The sequence below is a fragment of the Pinus tabuliformis genome, chromosome 1_2 (genome assembly GCF_031772625.1).
Source record: "Pinus tabuliformis cultivar Carrire ecotype Pingquan chromosome 1_2, CPIR1, whole genome shotgun sequence".
NCBI classification, from domain to species: Eukaryota; Viridiplantae; Streptophyta; class Pinopsida; order Pinales; family Pinaceae; genus Pinus; species Pinus tabuliformis.
Window position 1 is genome coordinate 57527419 of NC_142298.1, and position 20495 is coordinate 57547913.

General features: G+C 40.1%; 1 protein-coding gene across 5 annotated transcripts in view; it reads left to right on the forward strand.

Annotated features, from left to right (window-relative positions):
- The window catches only part of LOC149204414 (C2 and GRAM domain-containing protein At1g03370-like), a 514970-nt gene that overhangs the window by 208748 nt on the left and 285727 nt on the right, over positions 1–20495 (forward strand). For 4 of the 5 annotated variants that reach the window (XM_089394709.1, XM_089394708.1, XM_089394710.1 and 1 more), the window contains exon 5: positions 17656–17772. The exons of the other annotated variant lie outside the window; for it this stretch is intronic. In XM_089394709.1, the coding sequence (XP_089250835.1) occupies positions 17656–17772 (117 nt within the window). The remainder of the gene's footprint in view (positions 1–17655; positions 17773–20495) is intronic. 5 annotated transcript variants of the gene reach the window in all.

Below are 20495 nucleotides of genomic sequence, written 5' to 3' on the forward strand. Positions count from 1 at the left end.
ATGATGGCTGCTTCTGTATTTTGGGAAGACATAGAGAACAAGCACTCCTGAGTGTTAGCCACAGCATCCAGAATATTGCGACCCTTTAGAAAAGCGTGTTGGTTCCTAGATAAAAAGGAGGCCAGTGTTCCTTTAATTCTTTCAGCAATAACCTTTGTGATGATTTTGAAAGAGATATTGCATAAGGATATCGGTCTAAAATCATGAAAAGATTCTGGCACACCCTTTTTTGGGATTAGGGCAATCAATGTGGAAGTAGTGATATGGTGTATGTTACCAGTCATCCTAGACGCTTCCACCATCCTTAGAAGATCTTGTTTAATGAGGTCGAAGAAGTGGATGAAAAAATCAATTGTCCAGCCATCCGAGCCCGGGCTCTTATCTTTCTTGAAGGACTTCATAATTCCGAGTAGCTCATCTTCTGTGATTGGCTGGAACAAGGCCTCATTCTTCTCATCATCAAACATCTGGGGAACCAAATCAATACCCCATAGAATGTCCCGAAAGGCAATATCTTTCCTTCTGCTGTATTGTTTCTTGAAATGACTGACAGCCTCCTTTGTGATGTCATCTTGAGATACCGCGAGACCTCCATTTCCATCCCTTATCTTCCATATGGAGTTTTTGTCACGTCTGGCATTTGCATAGTTATGAAAAAACTTAGTGTTTTTGTCGCCTTCTTGGAGCCATAAAGCCCTGCTTTTAAGCCTCCAAAAGGATTCCTCTTGCTTCAACAATTTAAATTTTTTCCTTTCAAGCTCTCTTATGCTACATTTCATGCTGAAAGAGCACGAGTTTGCATCTGATAATTTCAAAAGGCTATCCAATTCCTGTTGGATTGTTTGAAGTTCCTGCCTATCTTTCTCCCTTTTTTGAATTTGCCATTTCTTCACTAGCTTTCTTATAGCTGCCATCTTATCTCTGAATGTTAAAAACGGGGGGAGCTTAGCCTTTGCTGTTAGCTCTTTCCATGCATTGGAAATATATTCATTAAATGCTGGGTCTTGTAAAAGAATTCTGTTAAACTTAAAGGGATATCCCCTTCTGGATCCATTTTCTGGCCATGATAAGAGAATAGGTTTGTGATCCGATACAAGTACATTCTCCACTGCTGAAAAAGGCATGCCCATCTTGTCTATAATGCTGATGTGTACTAGGAACCGATCAATCCTTTTAGCAATATAGGCCTTATCAGTTCTGCCATTAACCCATGTCGGCTTCATTTCCGAGGGAGCGATATCCACCAAATTTTTATTTAGAAGCTCAAGTTTTATGATATTAGCCAGCGGATCCTTTTTCTTCCCGAATCACCAACATTCTTCCAAACTCAATGTTACATTTAAATCACCTGCAATTAAGAGATGTTCAATATCAAACATATCTGATGAGAACAATTTTTCCCAAAAAGGAGCTCTATTTTTATAAGGCGCATAGATGTTTAAGATATTAATAGGAAGATCTATGCCCTGATGGATGCCGAAATGATTATCCTGGCAAAACATTTATATGCTTTAGCTAGGATCCCATAGAGTAGCTAGACCCCCTGACAATCCTCGAGCCTCTGTAGCCACCATATACTAAGATGGAAGCATTTTCCTGAAGTAAGAAATGGTGGCTTCGCGACTATGCATAGTTTCTTGGATAAGAATTATACCCGACCTGGAAGAGTAGAAGAAATTTTTCAGCGTTAGAAATTTGGGGTCAACGCCAAGACCTCTGATATTCATAGAGATGATAAAAGTCATTTGGAGGATTTGCCAGCCGCGCTTGCTCTAAGAGGCTGTGAATCTGGCATGCCATAAATAGGGACTTCAACCAGAGAGAGATTTCTAACCCCGCTGTTCGTAACAGTGGTTCTTCCTCTAAAATGCCTGCTGCCTCCCCGATTCTTTTTTCTTACAGTTCTATTTATTGCAGAGTCCGGGCTAATGACCGGCGAGGCCTGGTTCCTAGGTTTATGGATAGTTAAAGGCTCCAGTTCGAGAGACTTTCGATTGAGAAGAAAGTCTAGATCACTATCGTAAGGATTAGTTGGGGATGAAGCAGGGGAGTTTATAGGGGTGACAAACACACATGGTTCTTTTCCTTTTATATGGGATAAGAGATTTTGATTAGGGATTGGTGATGAGGATGATATAGGAATAGGGATGGATCCGACGGAGAAGTCCTTTACCCGCATGGGGCTCAGGGAAGGAATAGCTTTATCATCTCTTGGTTCCGGAATGGGGGAGCACTGAAAAGCTATAGGGTTGCTTATCAAAGAATTGATGTTATTACCTGGGCTGCCAGGTCTGGTTTCTGGAAATAGAGGAGGGTCCTGTGATAATACCCGTGGGGAAGCTGTTGATTTGGGGAGATGGTCTACCAGCGACTCTGTGGAGGATGAGCTAGTCGATGAGACCTATCTTCTCGCCTTTTGTCTGAGGCTCCTATTTTTAAGAAGCTTTTGTTTAGGACAATCTTTTATTAAATGTCCAGTTTTATGACAAGCTGCGCATCTGAACGGGATGCCCCAGAAGTCCAATCTTTGCTTGATTATCTGATCTCTCCAAGCAATCTCAATGTGATCTGGATATCCCCCCCTGTACGATTTTTCTATGAGGATCCAAGCTATTCTTTTATCCTTTTCTCCTAGACACCAAGGATCAACGTAGATAAATCTGCCTATAGAATTACCAATCTCCTCAAGGGTTTCTTTTGACCATAGTTCTAAAGGAAGATTTGGAAATTTTACCCATATAAGGTTATTTGAGGGCGCATTTTTTAGCGGTTTGAACCCCATATACCACCTATAAAGAGCAAGGAAGCTCCTTTTAAACACCCACAGACATTTCTGAATAGCTTCAGCATCAGCAGCATTTAGAAAATGGAAGCAGTACCACTCCTTCATAAGGTTTGATATAATGGGTATATATCCTATCACTGGTTTCCAGTGGATTGTTATCCACTTCCTCATATCAACATCATTCATTTCGGGGAAATGCCATCTACCTATAAGGGCAAGGTTCTGTAGACTCTCAATCCTTTCGGTCAGATGCACGCTATCAATCTTGATTGCAGGAGGCGGAGCGGTAATTTTAACAGGTTTTTGCGCCTTGTTATAGCAGTCTAGGTGCTCATGAAAGCCCTGTTCCTTCTGCTCCCCTCTATCTTCTCTACGGGATAAGTGACGGGACCTTTCCCTGTCAGCACCTTGAAAAGATGGCTTTACAACCATATCATCCAGAGTTGTTTGCCATTGTCCGGATAACGTGGCATTCTCCCATGCCCTCTCAACCTCCATGGTGACCCGTATCAGGTCCTCTGTGGCAGTTGCATCGGGTTCTCCGTCCATACGCCTCCAAAAATCTTACCTTGGATTTCGGTAATGTTTTAGTCAGTTGTCAAATCCGGATGAGTACTGAAAATTTAAAGCCCTCTGGCTTCTGTCATAAGGAGTACCTGGATAGAATAAATGCTCGAATGGGAAAAGGAAAGGGAGAGGAGCTGTCCTGACACCAGGATAGGAATATAGAATAATCGAGAAATCATAAAGGACACTAGCAAGACATCTCCAAAATTAATGCATGTACTAGCTCAGAGTAAATCAGCAGAAAGGTTCGACATCTTAGCTTATGTATGAAGGCATCTTGCCGTCATTTAGACCGCAAAAAGGATTTTCCTAGAATTTTGAAGATTATCCAGGTACGAGACAGGATACTAAAGGACAATGCTTTCTAATCCCGATGCCAATTTGAAATTTTCATGAAAAGGATGAGCAGGAACCCGATTACCGGAATATTTTCCGGCCAAGGGGAAAGCTACTGAACCACGCCAGGAAGCTGGGAGGATTCGGAGGCAGGACTTCTGAGAGCTATCTAGACTGATGAAGAATCATTACATGCAAAAAAGCAGCAGTAAACCTCAAATATACACCACCAATTACCAATTCTGAACCTTATATCTGTACACGGCTCGTATACTACTATGAACTTTCTGATTTTGTGAAAAAGATCCTTTAACATCTTGAGAAGATGGTGCTGGGGATGTTTTAGACTAGAAAAACTTCATAAAATAACGGTGACTAGCCAGAAATATAACGAAGATTTCTATATCTAGCAGAGAAAATTTATAGAAATAAAATCATAATAACCACTGCAGCTATGAATTCCTTTTATGAGGCTTGAAAAAGTGTTTAGGGACCAGCATTTTGCAAAGAAAAAGGAAATCGAATACTAACCTTTACCGCGAGCGTCCACCACGAGCGGGAGCACCAGAGACCACATTCGCATGAATCAATCCATCAGCGCTCAAAAGAGACTTACTGAGGCTAACAATGATTTGCAGAGGACAAAGATTCAGGCTAAGGCGTGGGAAGGCAAGCGTGATCCTCCCCAGTGCAGACGTAGGGAGGATGAAAGGCCAAGAAGGCAGAAAACCGCGCGCGTTGAAGAAGGGGCAGTTTTATAGAGTTTTTGAAATCTTATGGAATGTACACCTTAACCGACATTTGTCCACCCTACGACGCACATGCATGCGTGAAGCATCTGCGAAAAACATGTAGCTAACCTTAATGAGGACGTAGGCTAGAATACCTTCATGCAGATGTATATAGCTGATGATAGGTGTGAGGAGAAGGATATGAGGCATGGTGTGTTATCGAAATGGCTCGAAAAGAGAGATTTCAGAAGTCAAGAGACCACTGGTCCTGGATTTATGCTGATGATCGCTGGTTCATCACTCTTCACAACGCTTCATGCAGCCTTTGATAAGATAACTCGCTGATAGGCTAACCTCGTAGCTAGAAAAATGCTGGTAGGTTACGCTGAGAAGATGCTGGTAGGTCTCGCTGTAGGCACTCTCGCTGTGGACGCTGGTAGGTCTCGCTGTAGGCACTCTCGCTGTGAACGTAATTGTTAATCAAGCATTTGTGTGTTTCTGGAGAAAATTATGCAATTTATAACCAAGATCAAACAGTGAAATTAATTTTGTAAGAAAATGTTAATTACCCCAATATTATAAGAAAAATATACACATTTCAATCTTATGTAAAGAATGACCTCTCCTATAATTGATAAGTTCTGATCCTTAGTAAAATTTCTTTTTTTAAACATCAATAAAACAATTCAAAACATTTGTAAAACCTTTAAGATTTTCCATAGATTCAAACTGATATCCAAACAGTAATGAAAGGCTAATGTTTTACCCTCACCTAAATCTTCAAGAGAAATCTCGCCAGACAAATCTTTAAAGGGTTAGCGAATTGGTTGGGTCAGTGGCTTACCACGTAGAGAATTGTCGAATGACAGAGTCAGTATAAAAGAAGCAAATGCCATTCCTTGCTCACGAGAGTCGATAATACCTTTCGTTTCATTTACATGTTTAACAAAATAAAATGAACCCTCTAACAAGTAGCAAAATTATGAACCCCCTAACTAATCATGCAAGCACATAGCAAAACGTGAACCCTAGAACACGAAATTACATATTTCAGGACTATGGGTTTATCTTGACTTGAATAAAGGTGAAATCGTAAAGGCTCCATAGATAACCTACTTAGAACTAAATTTCGAAACTGTCAGTTCGCATGTGTTCAAAACTTCTAGAAAATAATGGTTATTCCATGCGTTGAGCTACGAAATAGAAACAATTTGTTTTTAGAATATCTTAATCAGATTAGGGACCACTAGACAACATGAGTCAATGGGATTTTGAAAATGTAATTTCTCCACCATAATTGAAATGATAACGGCCTCAAATTTCTCACTCTTGCAGGGGTGTAAACTTAGCCTTATGATTTGGGCTTCTTCATTATCAATCATGGGCTTTGAGCCTCTCTAGTCACCAAATTTTATAAATTGTTTCTCATGCAATCATACCAATTTTTAATTGCAAAACCACATACAGTCGCTCAATTCTTGTGTTACAGGGATAATTTAATTATAGCAAGACAAACATGAAATATTTCCTACCATGCGATTAACTTACACAATTTTAAACTTGAAATCATAAATAAGGAAAGCATAGACTGTAACACCATTTTAGCAGGTCCAAGAGTTAGTAACCTCGTTCTGGTAGCAGATCTAAGGCCCTAAATTCAATAATTAACAAAATTTAATTTAAGACTTATACCTAGTTTAACCAGACAATGAATTTTAGCTAGAATTTAACAATACAATTGCAGGTACTTACCTAGAACTTTCGCTTGATGGTGTTTTCGTTTGTTGTTTCTCCCGCTCCCATTACCAAACCAACCCTTTTGTCCTCCCAGCCTATCTGGGATCAACCTATATGGTTCTCAGACCCAGAAGCCTTCAAAATGGAGCTCTTTTGGCCCCTGTGCCCAAAATTCCAAGAATAATAACTCAAATCTCTCAATTGTGGTTCTCTTAGAATTCTTGCTTACACTTCCCTCTAGATTCATCCCCCTGTCCAGACCCCCTTCTTATAACCCCAAAATTTCAACACCCTCCAATTGTAATAAGGTTTCCTTCCTTTAGTTGGTTATCTGGAACCTCGAAAAGTTTTCAAGAGGTGGTCACTATTAAATGATGTCATATGGAACAATCATGAGTTTATGAGGCAGTGAAGTCTTAAGAGTTTCATATATATATTTGAATTTAATAGTTCTACTTCAATTCCCTTTATTGACTTATATTTTAAATTAAAGATTGTTACTTTATATATAGTAAATTTATTTTATATATATTTCTAAAACAATTAATAATTAATTAATTAATCTTCTTCTTTTTGTTAATATATATAATTTCTCCCCGTTAATGTAGTAAATAATATATATAATATAATTCTCTTTTATTTACATAAGCCAATGCTTTTACTTTCCTTTGAACAATGTAGTAAATAATATATATAATATAATTCTCTTTTATTTACATAAGCCAATGCTTTTACTTTCCTTTGAACAATATACTAGTTATAGTATGATAGTGGTATGTATAACTTTTACCCCACAATACATTCATTATATTCCGGTAAGTTAGGTATTTACTCAGTACTTCAATATTAACTTGTTACCCTATACTTGGACTTTTCATAATTGATTAATGCATATACTAGTGTAGTACATGTGATACATGCATATGTAGCTATCATATGCATGTTTGATATGTACGCTAATATTTCTATGTTCTCTATAACTCGAGTTGGGTCATTACATTGTAGCTCTGTAGGGATGGTCGTACGAGATTGCTAGAGGAGGTCGTACGAGTTAGCCACAATGCAGATCTGGGCAACAGATGAACTTCCTGTTTCCGCAGGCAGATGCCGGAGGAAGTACGAGTTGTCTAGTGCGAGTTGCAAAGAAAGGAAGGGTCCCATCCAAGGACTAGACTTGAAAGGAGATAGTTGGGCACCAGATCCAGGAGGTGGAGGAGTACGAGACTCTAGTATGCTAGATGGGCAGGGTCCAGGGTAGTTGCAACAAGGAGATCAGTCAGATCAGTTCCAGACTGTTGCAACAGGACCATTGCCTTTGCTACAGGAGCCCACGGTATCATAGTAGAAGGTTCAGTGTCAACAAACATATTTTGTCATTAGACAGTTGCAAATCTAGTTGCAGTCAGTACCTAGGAGATATTTGTAGAGCTAGATGCAGTGACACAGGTAGCGTGAATTCCCCAGTTGCAGTATGCAGGTACAGTTCCAGCTAGGAGATTCCCAGCGCAGAGCTTTGCAGTCCAATATCCAATGCAGGAGGACAATGTGAGTTGCCAGGAGGGAGCAAAGAAATTTCCCATAGGGAGATTGAGACTTAGAGGGAGTCTAGTTTCTGAGGGAGCAAAGAAATTTTCCATAGGGAGATCGAGACTTAGAGGGAGTCTAGTTTCTGAGGGAGCATCCCTATGGAATCTAGTGCTTCAAGATCTAGGGATATCAGACTCATTATTGTAGGAGTTGCAACAATAGTGCAAAAGCATTAGTAGAGAAATAAAAACAACAACATGAGTAGATCAAATTTTGCTATGTTTGCAGCCATACCTCTAGGAGAGAGGTGGGATGACTTGGAGTTGTAACCCTAGAGAGCTATAGAGATTGGGCAGGATCTTTGAGCAGTCCACCTCATGGATCAATACCTTGCTACGGGGGCCCACAATATTCAGTGGTAGGATGGATCAGTGACAATTGATGCAGTTAGATTCCATAGTGACAGTTGCAGAGACTAGTAGTAGTAAGATGATGGGGAACGCAGTGTAGAGTTGGTAGCAGTGCAGTTGGCACAGTGTAGAGTCAACAACAACGCTAATCTTCAGTGATAGTTCAAATACTAGTAGCAGTTAGGACTCGGGAGACAGATGCATCACACTGATCATAGTTGATTCAGTTTTTAGGATGCTTTTTAGTTGCTGATGTTGCAGTTGCAACAATTTTAGATGAAGAGGGAGTTGTAGTGCAGATGCAATGTTGACAGCAGTTCAGTAAGGTCAGCAACAACATAGTTGCAACAGATATCAAAGTTGCGCAGTCGTTGGTGGGCAGCAACAGCGAGACATTAGCAACGTGACAGGAGATGATGCAGAGACAGGGTGCTGCTACAAGATGAGCAATAGAGCACTATAACATATTCCTCTCTAAGAGGGAGTGTTATTTTTTGTAGCATCAGATGTGTTATAGCCACAAAATTTTGTGGAGAGACTAGAATACAGGAGATCTCCAAAACCCAGAAATCGTTTATGGAAATTCCACTTAGAGATGGCTTAATTAGATTAATAGCTGATTTTTAAATATTTCCTAAATCTAAACTAAGGGAATATGGCTAATTAAGTAGAATTAATTAAGTCAAGGTGTGAATGTTCTAGAAACTCACACGGATCGACTTCAAATTAATCCTATCCTTCGATTAAGATCTAATCTTGGCCGTTGGAGTCCCAACAGAGGCTTAAAGAAGAAGTTGATGGGCACTTGGAGAAGGCACTAGAGAAGTTTGATTTCATGAGTAGATCGATTTCCAAAGTAGCAGCAGTCAATTGCCTGAGAGAGAACAGGTGAGATCGAAGCAATGAATGAGGGGCAGAGATAATGATTCAGAGGAAAGATTTTCTAGATCTGGGGAGGCAGCAACAAGTGAGCCCAATTATCCTAGAGAGGTAGCATAGTAGCTTCAGCTAGGCAGTTAGATTTGGGGAGAAGAAAAATCGTTCTCAGTTCTAGAGGTCGGGAAGGAGTCCTAGAGAGTGAAAGAGATGATTTTCTCAACATCTAGAGGCAGAACGACTTCATTTGAAACCAGTCCGAAGCAAGTCGTCCAGCCAGCTATGCAGAGTAGCGTAGAGGCTGATGTAGTGCTCCAAGAGGCCGAGTTTTTGATAGGGAATGTCCAGTTGCTGCAATAGGATTCGAATTTTCGAATTTTCACCAACTCATCATACTAGCATCACTTTACATCATCCCCGTAGGGCTTGTGGAATCTGGGTACAATAGAAGAAGATGAGAAGAAGAAGTAGAGTTGAAAAACTTTGATGATATGAAGATCTATGATGGTACATGAAGCTTCTGCTACATCCTTGGGCACAAAGTCTTCAAAAATCTTTGGGTACACTTCTATGGTCAAGAGGATGCTAAGCTAGATGATCTATTGCATGCATTACTCATACATAACATGTGAATGATTTCCCTTAGTGGTGAACTCTTAGTAGCTCTCTGATGAAAAAACCATCTTCAATTGCATAGGTAATTATTGGAATTTTGTTGCTAGGGCATCAAAATTTCAGCCTCCTTAGAGACTATTTGGCTAATTTGAAGCATCATTGACTCCATACTCCCAAGGAATAAGGGTCTGGTCCATTTGGTTGGTGATCAAATTCGTTTTCAATCCATAATTTATCTTTCTCTATTTTCGGCCTCTTAAGGCCAAGTGAGCTAACTAGGGCTTGGTGTGAATCCCTAGGAAAGGTGAGTTTGTGGGATTGGAGAGCCTAAACATCAAGGGGATAGAATTTGCCACAAAATCTATCCTTTTGGTGGGCATCCACTTCAATCTTGTCCATAAATTTTCTTTCCCTAGTTGTTTTCCCTAAGGGGGAACCCTAGTCTAGTTTTTCTTCAACTTAGGGGCTTCTTTGAAGGTTTCATGAGCCTTGGACTTGCTAATATACATTGTTGGAAACCTTTTCTCCTAGCCTTGACCTTTGGTTACACCAACACTCAACTCATCAATCAAACCCTAGGTCTTGTGCCCCATCAAATAGGCCTCCATCAAGAAAGGAGTTTGCCTTCAATTGGAGCCTTGAATCTAAATTGTGCCCTTTTTCTAGAAAGCCATATTGTGTCACCTTGTACCCTAACCTTAGAATATCCATTAGGTGACCTTCTCACATACTGGAACTCCTCCCATCAGTGATAATCTATAAAGAGCAGGGGGTTATGGTTGTGATGACAGTGGGCCACTACCCTATTGTTGTCTCTTGGTCTAGTTTTAGCCTTGTAGGGTGTTCTTGTCCAAGTCCTTCTAGATTTTGTGGTAACAGAGCCTTGTACTTAAGTTGTGTCTTTCTCTTAGAAGCCTCTTGGTCTTCTTACACCTTTATATCTAGAATATCCGTTACAGGTTACCTTATACCGAGACTCCTTCCATTGGTGAAAATCCATAAATGTAGGGGGTTTTGGCTATATGGTGACAACAAGCCATCAACCCATTGTTGCCACTTAGTCTAGTGGTTGCCTTGTTGGGTAGTACACCTCTTTAAGACTTGCTAGATTTTGCGGCAACAGAGCCATTTGTATGTCCATAAAGCATCACTGAGGGATTAGGAGAATTAATCCTTTCCTAGCTAGGTGAAAACACTTTTGGAGTCACCCAAAAAGCTGGCAAGGGGTAGTGAGAGGGACTCCATGGGTTTCCCTTCCATTAGTATCTAACCTTTTTTTTGTTCCAAGAATTGGACACTAGGTGCAATGTTCAATCAAATCAAAGGTCAAATAAAGTAGAAGGAAGAAGTAGGGAGGGTTACGAGGAGGTGTCATTTTAGGAGTGACAAACCTTTGACCATTTCTAAGACCAATCTATTCTTCTAGTCAATGATTGATGTTGTAGCTATTGTTGGCCTATGGTATAAAACGAGTGCTAATGAGGAGCTGCGAGGGCCAATTCTTCAAAAGGAAAAAGCCGATCTCAATACTAGATTGGAGAACCTATGGAAATCACGGAATGTAATGTCCCAAATGAAGCAAATTTGGAACAAACACTTCACATAAAAATATCATACATTTAACAGAAGATTGCCATGTAAAATTAAATAGAAAAAGCACTGCAATCCCAAAACATAATGAATAGGAACAACCTTAGCTTTATTATATTAGATAAACAAGCGTTTACATGCACATATAACCCATATAGATGAGATAAACTGGCCTCAAACATATCTACAATAATTCCGCAAATTGGCCTCCAAAACAAATTGAAAAGCAATACACTGCAACCTGTGAACCCTGAATGGATTCACCAAGGGAAGAGATGGGTGCTCGCCCACTCTCACTGAATCATCCAAGGGTTTCCGTCTTGGGGCTACTGTTGGAGAACAGAACCGGGTTCTCAACCTCTCATACAAAAACAATACACAAATCCAAGATGTCTCCAAATGATCTCATCCTCCCCTTTTATAGATCAGATGGATAGATCTCCAAGCCTCTAGAAGTATCTTATTTTATTATTTTATTATTATTCTAGAAGCTCCTACATTGACTTTATCTTAAGTGACATTTAATTTTATTTTATTTCACTTAAGTCACTTTTGGTCCTTTTTCTCCAATTAATTATTTTTCCTTAATTAAATGACTAATTAAAGTCATTTTTAACTAAGGAAAATGGCAAATTGCTCACCATACTCTCTTCAGCCACTGGAAGTCTCTTCTCAACATCCCATCCTATAGTTCTTCTCGTTCTGGTTCCAACGAGCTATTACACTGAGGTGTTCCATTAATTAATCTCCTCAGAATTCCACCTCAAACATAATTAATTAAGTTATGCCCAATAATAATGCGGATTTTTGAAAGTTGTCGGAATGCGACGGAACAAAAGGAAAACTATGCGGATGATGGAATATGCTAAGAAAGTGCCATCAAATCCCATAAAAACTCCTCAAAACTCCATTGGGACCTCTGATGACATAAACCTGCTCCACTGACTTGGCCATCTCCTGCCTTGGAAATCAACCCTAGCTGTACTATGAAGAAGAATTAAATTGGGGACATGACAGTCCTCCTACCCCAAGATTGTTTGCCCTCATGCAATCCAAATCTGTGGACCAATCTGGTGGCCCAATGCAATGAGACCCAATGCCCGATCCCATACAAACCATTGGTCAACTTCACGCCTCCAAGCTATCGAAACATGACTAGATCCTCCAATACCTAGATCCCATATCCATCTCTGACTCAACTTGCTACTAGTAGATTCATCTAGATCACAATGCCACCAAGAAGGAGCACCAATGCTCCATGGCTCCGGCTGTGCTATAGCTCCGATTGTGAATGTTGTCCCACCAACTGCAAACCAAATCATCACTTCCCTCCAATCAAACCTCGGGCATAGACCAAGGTCATCACCACTCTGCTGATGCAGGGAAAATGCTATGGAAACACTGGTGAACTGTCGATCCACCTCCCACTGCTCACTAAAACATATAGTAACCTCCTCATCTAAATGCCCCTGTTGTACTGTGCCCTGAGCTAAGGTTGATACTTCATCAAAAGGATACCAACTCATGATTCCCTGCCAATCTAAGTCATGCACTCTGGTGTAAGGAACAAGTCTACTATGCTGATACTGGTCCATCTTGAACTCATGCTGCTCTACCTGGTTGGACATCCATATCCATCGAGAAAATCCTGCCTCTCTCCCTGTAATGGGTACATGTAGCCAAATTGTGCTGCAAGCCCCGTCTATGTATTTCTGGAGAGGGTTGTTGCCTAAAAATGTTGTAGCTCGGCTAGTTTCCACTACACCTGTTTGCACCTCATCAATGGGTAGACCCAAAGATGGCTGCATTGCCATCTCCCTCACCTGAAAGGAAATCCCACGCTCCTCCAGTCCACCAATCTCTTGCCAAACTATCCTGTCATACTCCAGCATCTCTTGAGGACAAATGCTAGCAAACATCGTGACCCTGCTAGCTCTCTGTACATTTGTCTGCTCCTCATCAATGACTGACCCCAAGGGTGGCTGCTCATCCTCCATCATCACGGGTTCAATATGAACCTCCAATTGGCCCTCCCTAGAAGGCTCACCATGCATACTGCTCACATCCTCCTCCTCAACTGATTCAAGATCCACCATATGCTGCTCATGCTGAATCACCACTAGTGACCCATCATCCTGAATGTCTCTCCTAGGACCCCTTGACTACTCATCATATGAATCTGGCCTGCTGTCAATGACTCTACATGACTCATGCTCCTCGAAAGCATCCTTGTATGAACCCATGGACTTGTCCAAAGAAGAATCCTCTCCTGGAGAGTCAGAAGGAATCTTCCCCTGCTCTGCCTCTATCATCTCCTTAGTGTCACTCAAGCATGAGTGATCAAGCCCCCAAGGTCTCTTGCAAATGAAGCAGAGACCCTTCCTCCTTAGCTCATTCCTGTTGCATGATCCACCAAACTTGAGCAGCTCCTCCCTAGTCAATTGTCTCCTGAACAACCCCATGTTTTTCTCAACCAACCTTTCGGCCAATTCATAAGCAACAGGTGAAACTGGTTGTTCTCTCCTCCAAATGGTCAACAATCTAGCCCGCAACTCCCTGCAAATGGCATCACGATCTCCCATAACTGAAGACAAAATGGACAACATGTTTGCTTTGACTGTGTCAGGGTGATGATCCTTAATGCTGAAAAAGGATTGGAACATTTGAAGAATCAGGTCATCACACTCTAGATCAAACATGATGTCATAGGTTCGGAGCTTTTTCCCAAAGGTAAAACCCACAGTGTTATCTAAGTCCTAAAAGGTCTCTACTATCAACCTAAAAATTCGCCTTATAACATTATCATTGAAAGGAGGTATGGGTGTGGTCAACCTCATAATGTTACTAAGACATGATGCAACTGGAAGTTTGACCCCTTCACAAGGTTCCTCCAACAACTTGGGCTGTATTAAAGCTAGCATGGTTGGTTTCAAAGCCCACAACAACTTCTTCCCCTCCCACTAGTCTATCTTGGAAAGGAGTTTGTCCAACTCATCCAGTTTGGAAAGGACTTTCCATGTGAACCTCATGCATTTTAAATCTGTCCTAAGTGCAAGGATTTCATATCCTATTTCTTGCCCCTTCTACAAATCCCTTGGCTGCTCTTGCTGAAGAATGGAATGGACCCCCTTTGGGAATGGTCTGCTATTCTGCTTGGGGTTCCGTTGTCCATCAAAGTCCATTGAGGTGTTGTGTTGGTTTATGAGGTGTTTCAAATACTCCATTGTTCAACAACAAAAATACTTTTAATTGTACATAGCACTAACATCAAGCAACTCCCAGCATTGTCATACCTAGCTTGGTTTATCTCAATATTTCTAAGTTATATGCTTAGGTTCAATGTGATATTGTTACAAGTGACTTATATAAGGAGTACTAAGGGTGAATTTCTAAGTTTTACCCCCAAATAATATACACCATAAACTTAAATGCTAGATGAAACTTCAATATAACATGAATTTTGTAATAGTCATCAAGACTCATACCTACTTTCATGAATGGTTCCAGCGAACAATGAGAGATAAATCAAGAAATACTAGAGAGTAGATAAGAGGTGTACGACTTTATATGGAAGCCACTCTTCAGAATATCAACAAACCAACACCTTCCAGCAGAGACATTTCATTAGAAATGATAAGCAGGTACAATTTCCTTTTTGGCAGAGTTCACCCAAAATCAATAATTCATGGCCTCGATGGCCCACCCAACTTCTGCACAATATTTTCTTCAGCAATGAAAATGTTAACTCCTCTGCAACCAGCAATATCTTCTCCAATTAATTATTTTTCCTTAATTAATGACTAATTAAAGTAATTTTTAACTAAGGAAAATGGCAAATTGCCCACCATACTGTCTTCAGCCACTAGAAGTCTCTTCTCAGCATCCCATTCTATAGATCTTCTCGTTTCGGTTCCAACAAGCTATTACACTGAGGTGTTCCATCAATTAATCTCCCCGGAATGCCACTTTGAGCATAATTAATTAAGTTATGTCCAATAATAATGTTGATTTCTGAGAGTTGTTGGAATGCAACATAATGAAAGACAAATTGTATAGATGATGGAATATGCCAAGTGAATGCCATCAAATACCATAAAAACTCCTCAAAACTCCATTGGGACCCCTGATGACATAATCCTGCTCCACTTACTTGGCCATCTCCTGCCCTGGAAATCCACCCCGGCTGTAATATGAAGAATAATAAAAATGGGGACATGACATGGAATGCCCTTGGATGTATGTTGATGTCCAATGGTTTGATGGATGGGAGTGCTAGGACCCTCCTTAAGTTCTTGGTACATTATCCTAGTTCATAATGTTTATTAAATTTGTTGATGCATCAACAAATATTAAAGACTTGACATTGCTGTGTGAATCATTAGATGAGTTTATCCGAGAGGTAGGTGTGCAACATTTTGTGTAATTAGTAACAGATAATGCTGCTGATTATATGGCTGCTGGAAATTTGCTAATGGAGAGGTACCCCACCTTGTTTTCTATTCCGTTTGATGCCCATTGGATGAGCCACTTGAGTGGTTAGAGGAGCAGCGGGAACATGGCGCAGGGGAGGATGTCCCATAGCTGTGAGTGAGGGGCCAAGATATTGACGCTAAGGAGGGTGATGTGGCAGCCTCAACGCCACCTTCTACTTATACTGATACTGATAGACCCACCAGTGGCCTTTAGATGGATGTTGCGGAAACTTCTAGTAGCAAATGGGCAATTGCCTTTTCCCATAGAAGAGGGAGAAGGAATTTATAGCTAGCTGCTAGATTGATCATTGTTGATGTCATTTTGTATTGGTTATTAAGTGTTGAGTCCTTGATTGGACAGCTATCAGTTTTCAGTTTCAACTTTGATGTATTATTTGGCGTCCAATACATCTTACGTATTGGTGTTTTCTCATATTTATGTCAATGTGATTACTTGAAGCCACTGTTGGTTTATATTTAAAAAAATGAAAAAAATAACTTCTTTTGTATTCTTAATTTTTGCTGCAGTTTGCTGAGTTTCGTTGATGTTTTTTAATGTCTGGACCCTTGTCAATATTTTGCCAATGCTGATGCTTTCATCAATGCTCCCAATCACTCTGCAAGATCACCACTGACTAGTGTCATACTGCACCCTGCTTCTGTAAAAAACTCTGTTGTCTGTTGAAGCACCAGTCTATTTGATCTATCTGCAGGTTGATCCTTCACCTTTCCTCAGTAATCATCCTCCATCACCCAATTGGGCTTTTAGTGAAGCTGAATTGATGATTACTGGTGTAGTCTCCTTTCCTAAGATTACTTTCCACAGATTTCAAAGCTTTTGTGCTTATGCTAAATTGCCAATTGCTGTGATTATTTCGATGGAGCTTATGGGAAGCAGCGAATAATGTTGTGTTCTGGATTTCCATCTTTTGAATCTAATAAACCCCTTTTTTAATAGGTTTGTACCCCATTGAAAACATATTGATTCCTCCAAAGTAAAACACACCTATTCACATTTACCAACCAAACAAAACCAACTCTAAGGCCTTCCCAAAATTGATCCAGGTCTGTTTTTCCAAGGCTGGTAAACTCACATGGACTTTCTTTTTTATCAAAAACTCTCTTTCCACTGCATACAAAAGTACTATTACTGTTTGAGAGACACCATATCTTACAGTCTAGAGAAAAAAAACAAGGCTTTAGATTGACAAATTTGTTCAAATCTCTTTCTGCCCCTGCTACACATATTTAAGCTTTCCTCATATCTAAGCTTTCTTAAGGGATATGACCAACTGCTTGAAATGTGGGGGCAGAATTGAAACAAATTACGAAGGATTTCAAGATGACTCAAACTTAAGGAAAAAAATATTTAACCTCTGTTCAGGTTGCCATGTCGGCTGTTACTCTAGAAAAGGCCTGTTTTGCTTGAGAAACGACCAGCACTGCTTGAGAAATGATCAGTGTTGCTCAAGAAGCACCTGTTTCTTGTGTAAAACATTTCCATCAAGAAACATGAAATGGTTGCCAGAAATGGCTTTTCTGACACTGTTCAGCCAGAAGTGACATAGCTGAGCTATTTACAACATCTTCAATTGGAAAATTAGGGAATACCTTAAAAGAATATGGTTTCATGCTTTAAAATAGACTAGAAATCATTTGATATTGCATAAATTAGAGAGCAAACAGAGTATTCAAAGAGATAAAATAGTGCCTATGAGAATTTGAAATGTAACTGGCAAAGCTTATGGAATTTCAAGAATGATAAAGCACAGCCAACAAACTAAAAGACCGTTATGCAAGTGACAAATATTAGAATAATGTTTCTTTATGGTTACCTAATGGAAAAGTATTAGAATAATGTTTCTTTATGGTTACCTAATGGAAAAGTTCAAGTGGGGACGTGACTGCAAATTTATTAGGAATTATAGGCAAGAATTGGTTACTGACTGTTTGCAACACTTTTACTAGAAAATATATGCAAGACTTTAACAGAGAATGGTGTTATGCAGATTATCCCGTGCTCACCACAGAAGAATTCATCTTTCCAGCGACTGTTTTCTCTTCCTGCTGAAGAGTTTCTTATCAATGACTTTGCATGTGCCGTAAGGATCAGAATTCCCTTGCAGGTTGAGATGCTTCTCCTATCAGACTCAATTTGCACAAACAAATCCATGCAACCAACCCTTTCACACATTCCCTTGCATGTGTGTATGTAATTCAGCCCAATTGCATAACGCATTTGAATTATATTATTTCTCCATAAACTATTGACTGATCAAATGTTGGTCAAAAGGGAAAACATTCAATCTTCTGCTATTGAAAATGACCTATTGGTGAGATTTAAAAGGTCAGATACATGCATTCATATTGACTTTGAATGGTAAAGTTTCCATGAGATTACTGGGTTGCAGTTTTTAGTCTATGTCAAATCCTTCTGCAAGATTTTTCACTTGTTTTATTGTATGGTATCCTTGAATTGTTTCTTCTGTTGTAGAAATTAGGACATCTCTTGCTTTTACTAATTACCTAATTTTTCTATTCTAAAGGATTTTCTTCCTGAAATTAAGAGCGCAGTGATCTCTTGAATGTGCCAACTGGACCACTGGTGAATTGATAGGCTTCTATGTAGATGCATTTAGTTTCCATTTTCTGTGACTCAGAAACAGTTTGTCTTTCATTATGACAGGCTACAGTGCTCCTGTAGTTGGCCAGATTCTTTTGCATGTTCTGCATTATGCCAGTGATGGAAAATTTATTTCTTTGCCTGTTGTCTGGTAATGGCCCCCCACCATTACCAAGAAATATGAGTGACATAAATCCATAGAACCATATTTACCCAAATTTCCTTCCTCTCTTAGTTGAGCCTTTACCTATAGGAGCAGAGATATGTGGCAAGGATCTATTAATAATTTAATAGTATCAGAAGTTACCAAGTATGGTGACAGATATAACACTGAACATTGTTTTACCTCATGGTGACATGGGCATCTCAGTCATGACTCTTATAAACCAAGAACGAGTTCTCCCCATTACTAGTAACATTTCAACCAGTGTTGCGAACATCGCGATTTTTTCGATTTTTTAGCCGCACTGATATGATCGCTGATTTTTTCAGCGATTTTTTATTTAAAAAAAATCGCGATCCAATCTGTAAAAATTGCGGGCAGCGGAAACAGCGACTTTTTAGTGCGATTTTGAATTTTTTTTTTTTTTGTCATTTTTTTAGACAAAGGGCAAGAGTGAGAGCTAAAGAGGAGGAGAAGTCATCTACAAGGGCAAGAGAGGATAAAAGTGAAGGAATTTAGCATTCCAAGCAAGAAAAATTCAATTTTGGACCAGTGTCTTCAGCGAAGTGTGGCTTTCAGGTATGGGCATCAAATTTGGTCTTTTTTTCTTGTTTTTCCTTGGGTTTTTATCACCCATTTATTTTCAATGGTTTTTGATTGGATTTGATTGTGTTTTTTTCATTTTTGTTGCATATAGTGGAGAGGGTTTATTTTGGTCAAAAATGCAAAAACTTGATTGTTAGATTTATAAGTTTAATTTCTTCTTGTGCTTTAGTTTTTTTCCATCCTATGTTGCGGGGGAGCGCCCCCCCCCCCCCCCCCGAACCCTCTCCCGAATTGCGCTTTGGGCGGGAGCGGCTCGGGAGCGCGCTCCCAAAATCGCTCCCGGACGGGAGCAATTTTTCGGGAGCGCGCTCCCTCAAAAAAAATTGCGCTCCCTGGTCTGTTAGGAAGCGATATAGGGAGCGATCGCTCCGGCGCTCCCAGAGCGATTTTTAACGCTTGGGAGCGATCGGGGAGCGATCGCTCCCTGATCGCTCCCGGATATTAAAAATCGTTCCGGGAGCGATTCGAGCCGGGCCGGGAGCGATTCGAGCCGGGCCGGGAGCGGTTCGGCGGAAAAAAAATCCGCGGACCTGAAAAATAAAAAAAATTTAATTTTTTTTTTGGGTTTTAAAAGCCCAATGGGCCAAAAAAAATTCATTCTAACTTCATTGAGCTTGAGTTTGGAGCTGGAGCAAGAGCAAAGGAGCGAGGAGCAAGCCTGCAGAGGTAAGTAACTTAGTAATTTAGTTAGTTTAGCTGGTTAGATAGTAATTTAGTTAATTTAATTTAACTGTTTGAGTTTAAAAATCATGTATTTAAATTAAATTAATAAATTAAATTAATTAATCCCAATAAATTAAATTAATTTGCAGATTCAAGAATCAAAACCCTACAAACATCAAACACCATGGACCTGGCTATATTTATTGGCATTTTCCTCTTCCTGGTCCCTTTTATGGTTATTATGGTGCTGGAGAGTAGGAAACGGAGGGGGCCCCAAACTGAAGAGGGGGATGAAGAAGCCGGAGAAAGTCAAATGGGTGAAAACCCCGATGAAGAGGAGCTGGAGGAGGGTAAACATGACCCTCAAAAAACTAAACAAGACCAAACTCCATTGTGGAAATATGTTCATAGGGCTGAAACAGGGAGAGGGGGTGGAACCACTAAATTTCATTGCCCCCATTGCAACACTGATTACACAGGTTCATACACCCGTGCTAGAAGACACCTCTGTGGGAAAAGGCCATGGGATGGAGAGAAACAAATAGGAATCAAAACTTGTACAGTGGTGTCAATAGCGGATAGAGCCAAATACATAAGGGAAGAGGAGGAAGCCCAATACAGAACAAAAAAATCAAGGGGTTTCTTTGAACCAAGCTCACAATCACAAAGAACTCCTTCAGCATCCTCCCAAGGCAGTGGATATGGACATGGAGGCACAGGGTCATCATCTTTAAGGTGTAGAACCATATCAGATTTCCTTGATGAGGGGTGTAGGAATGATGTGGATTCAAAAG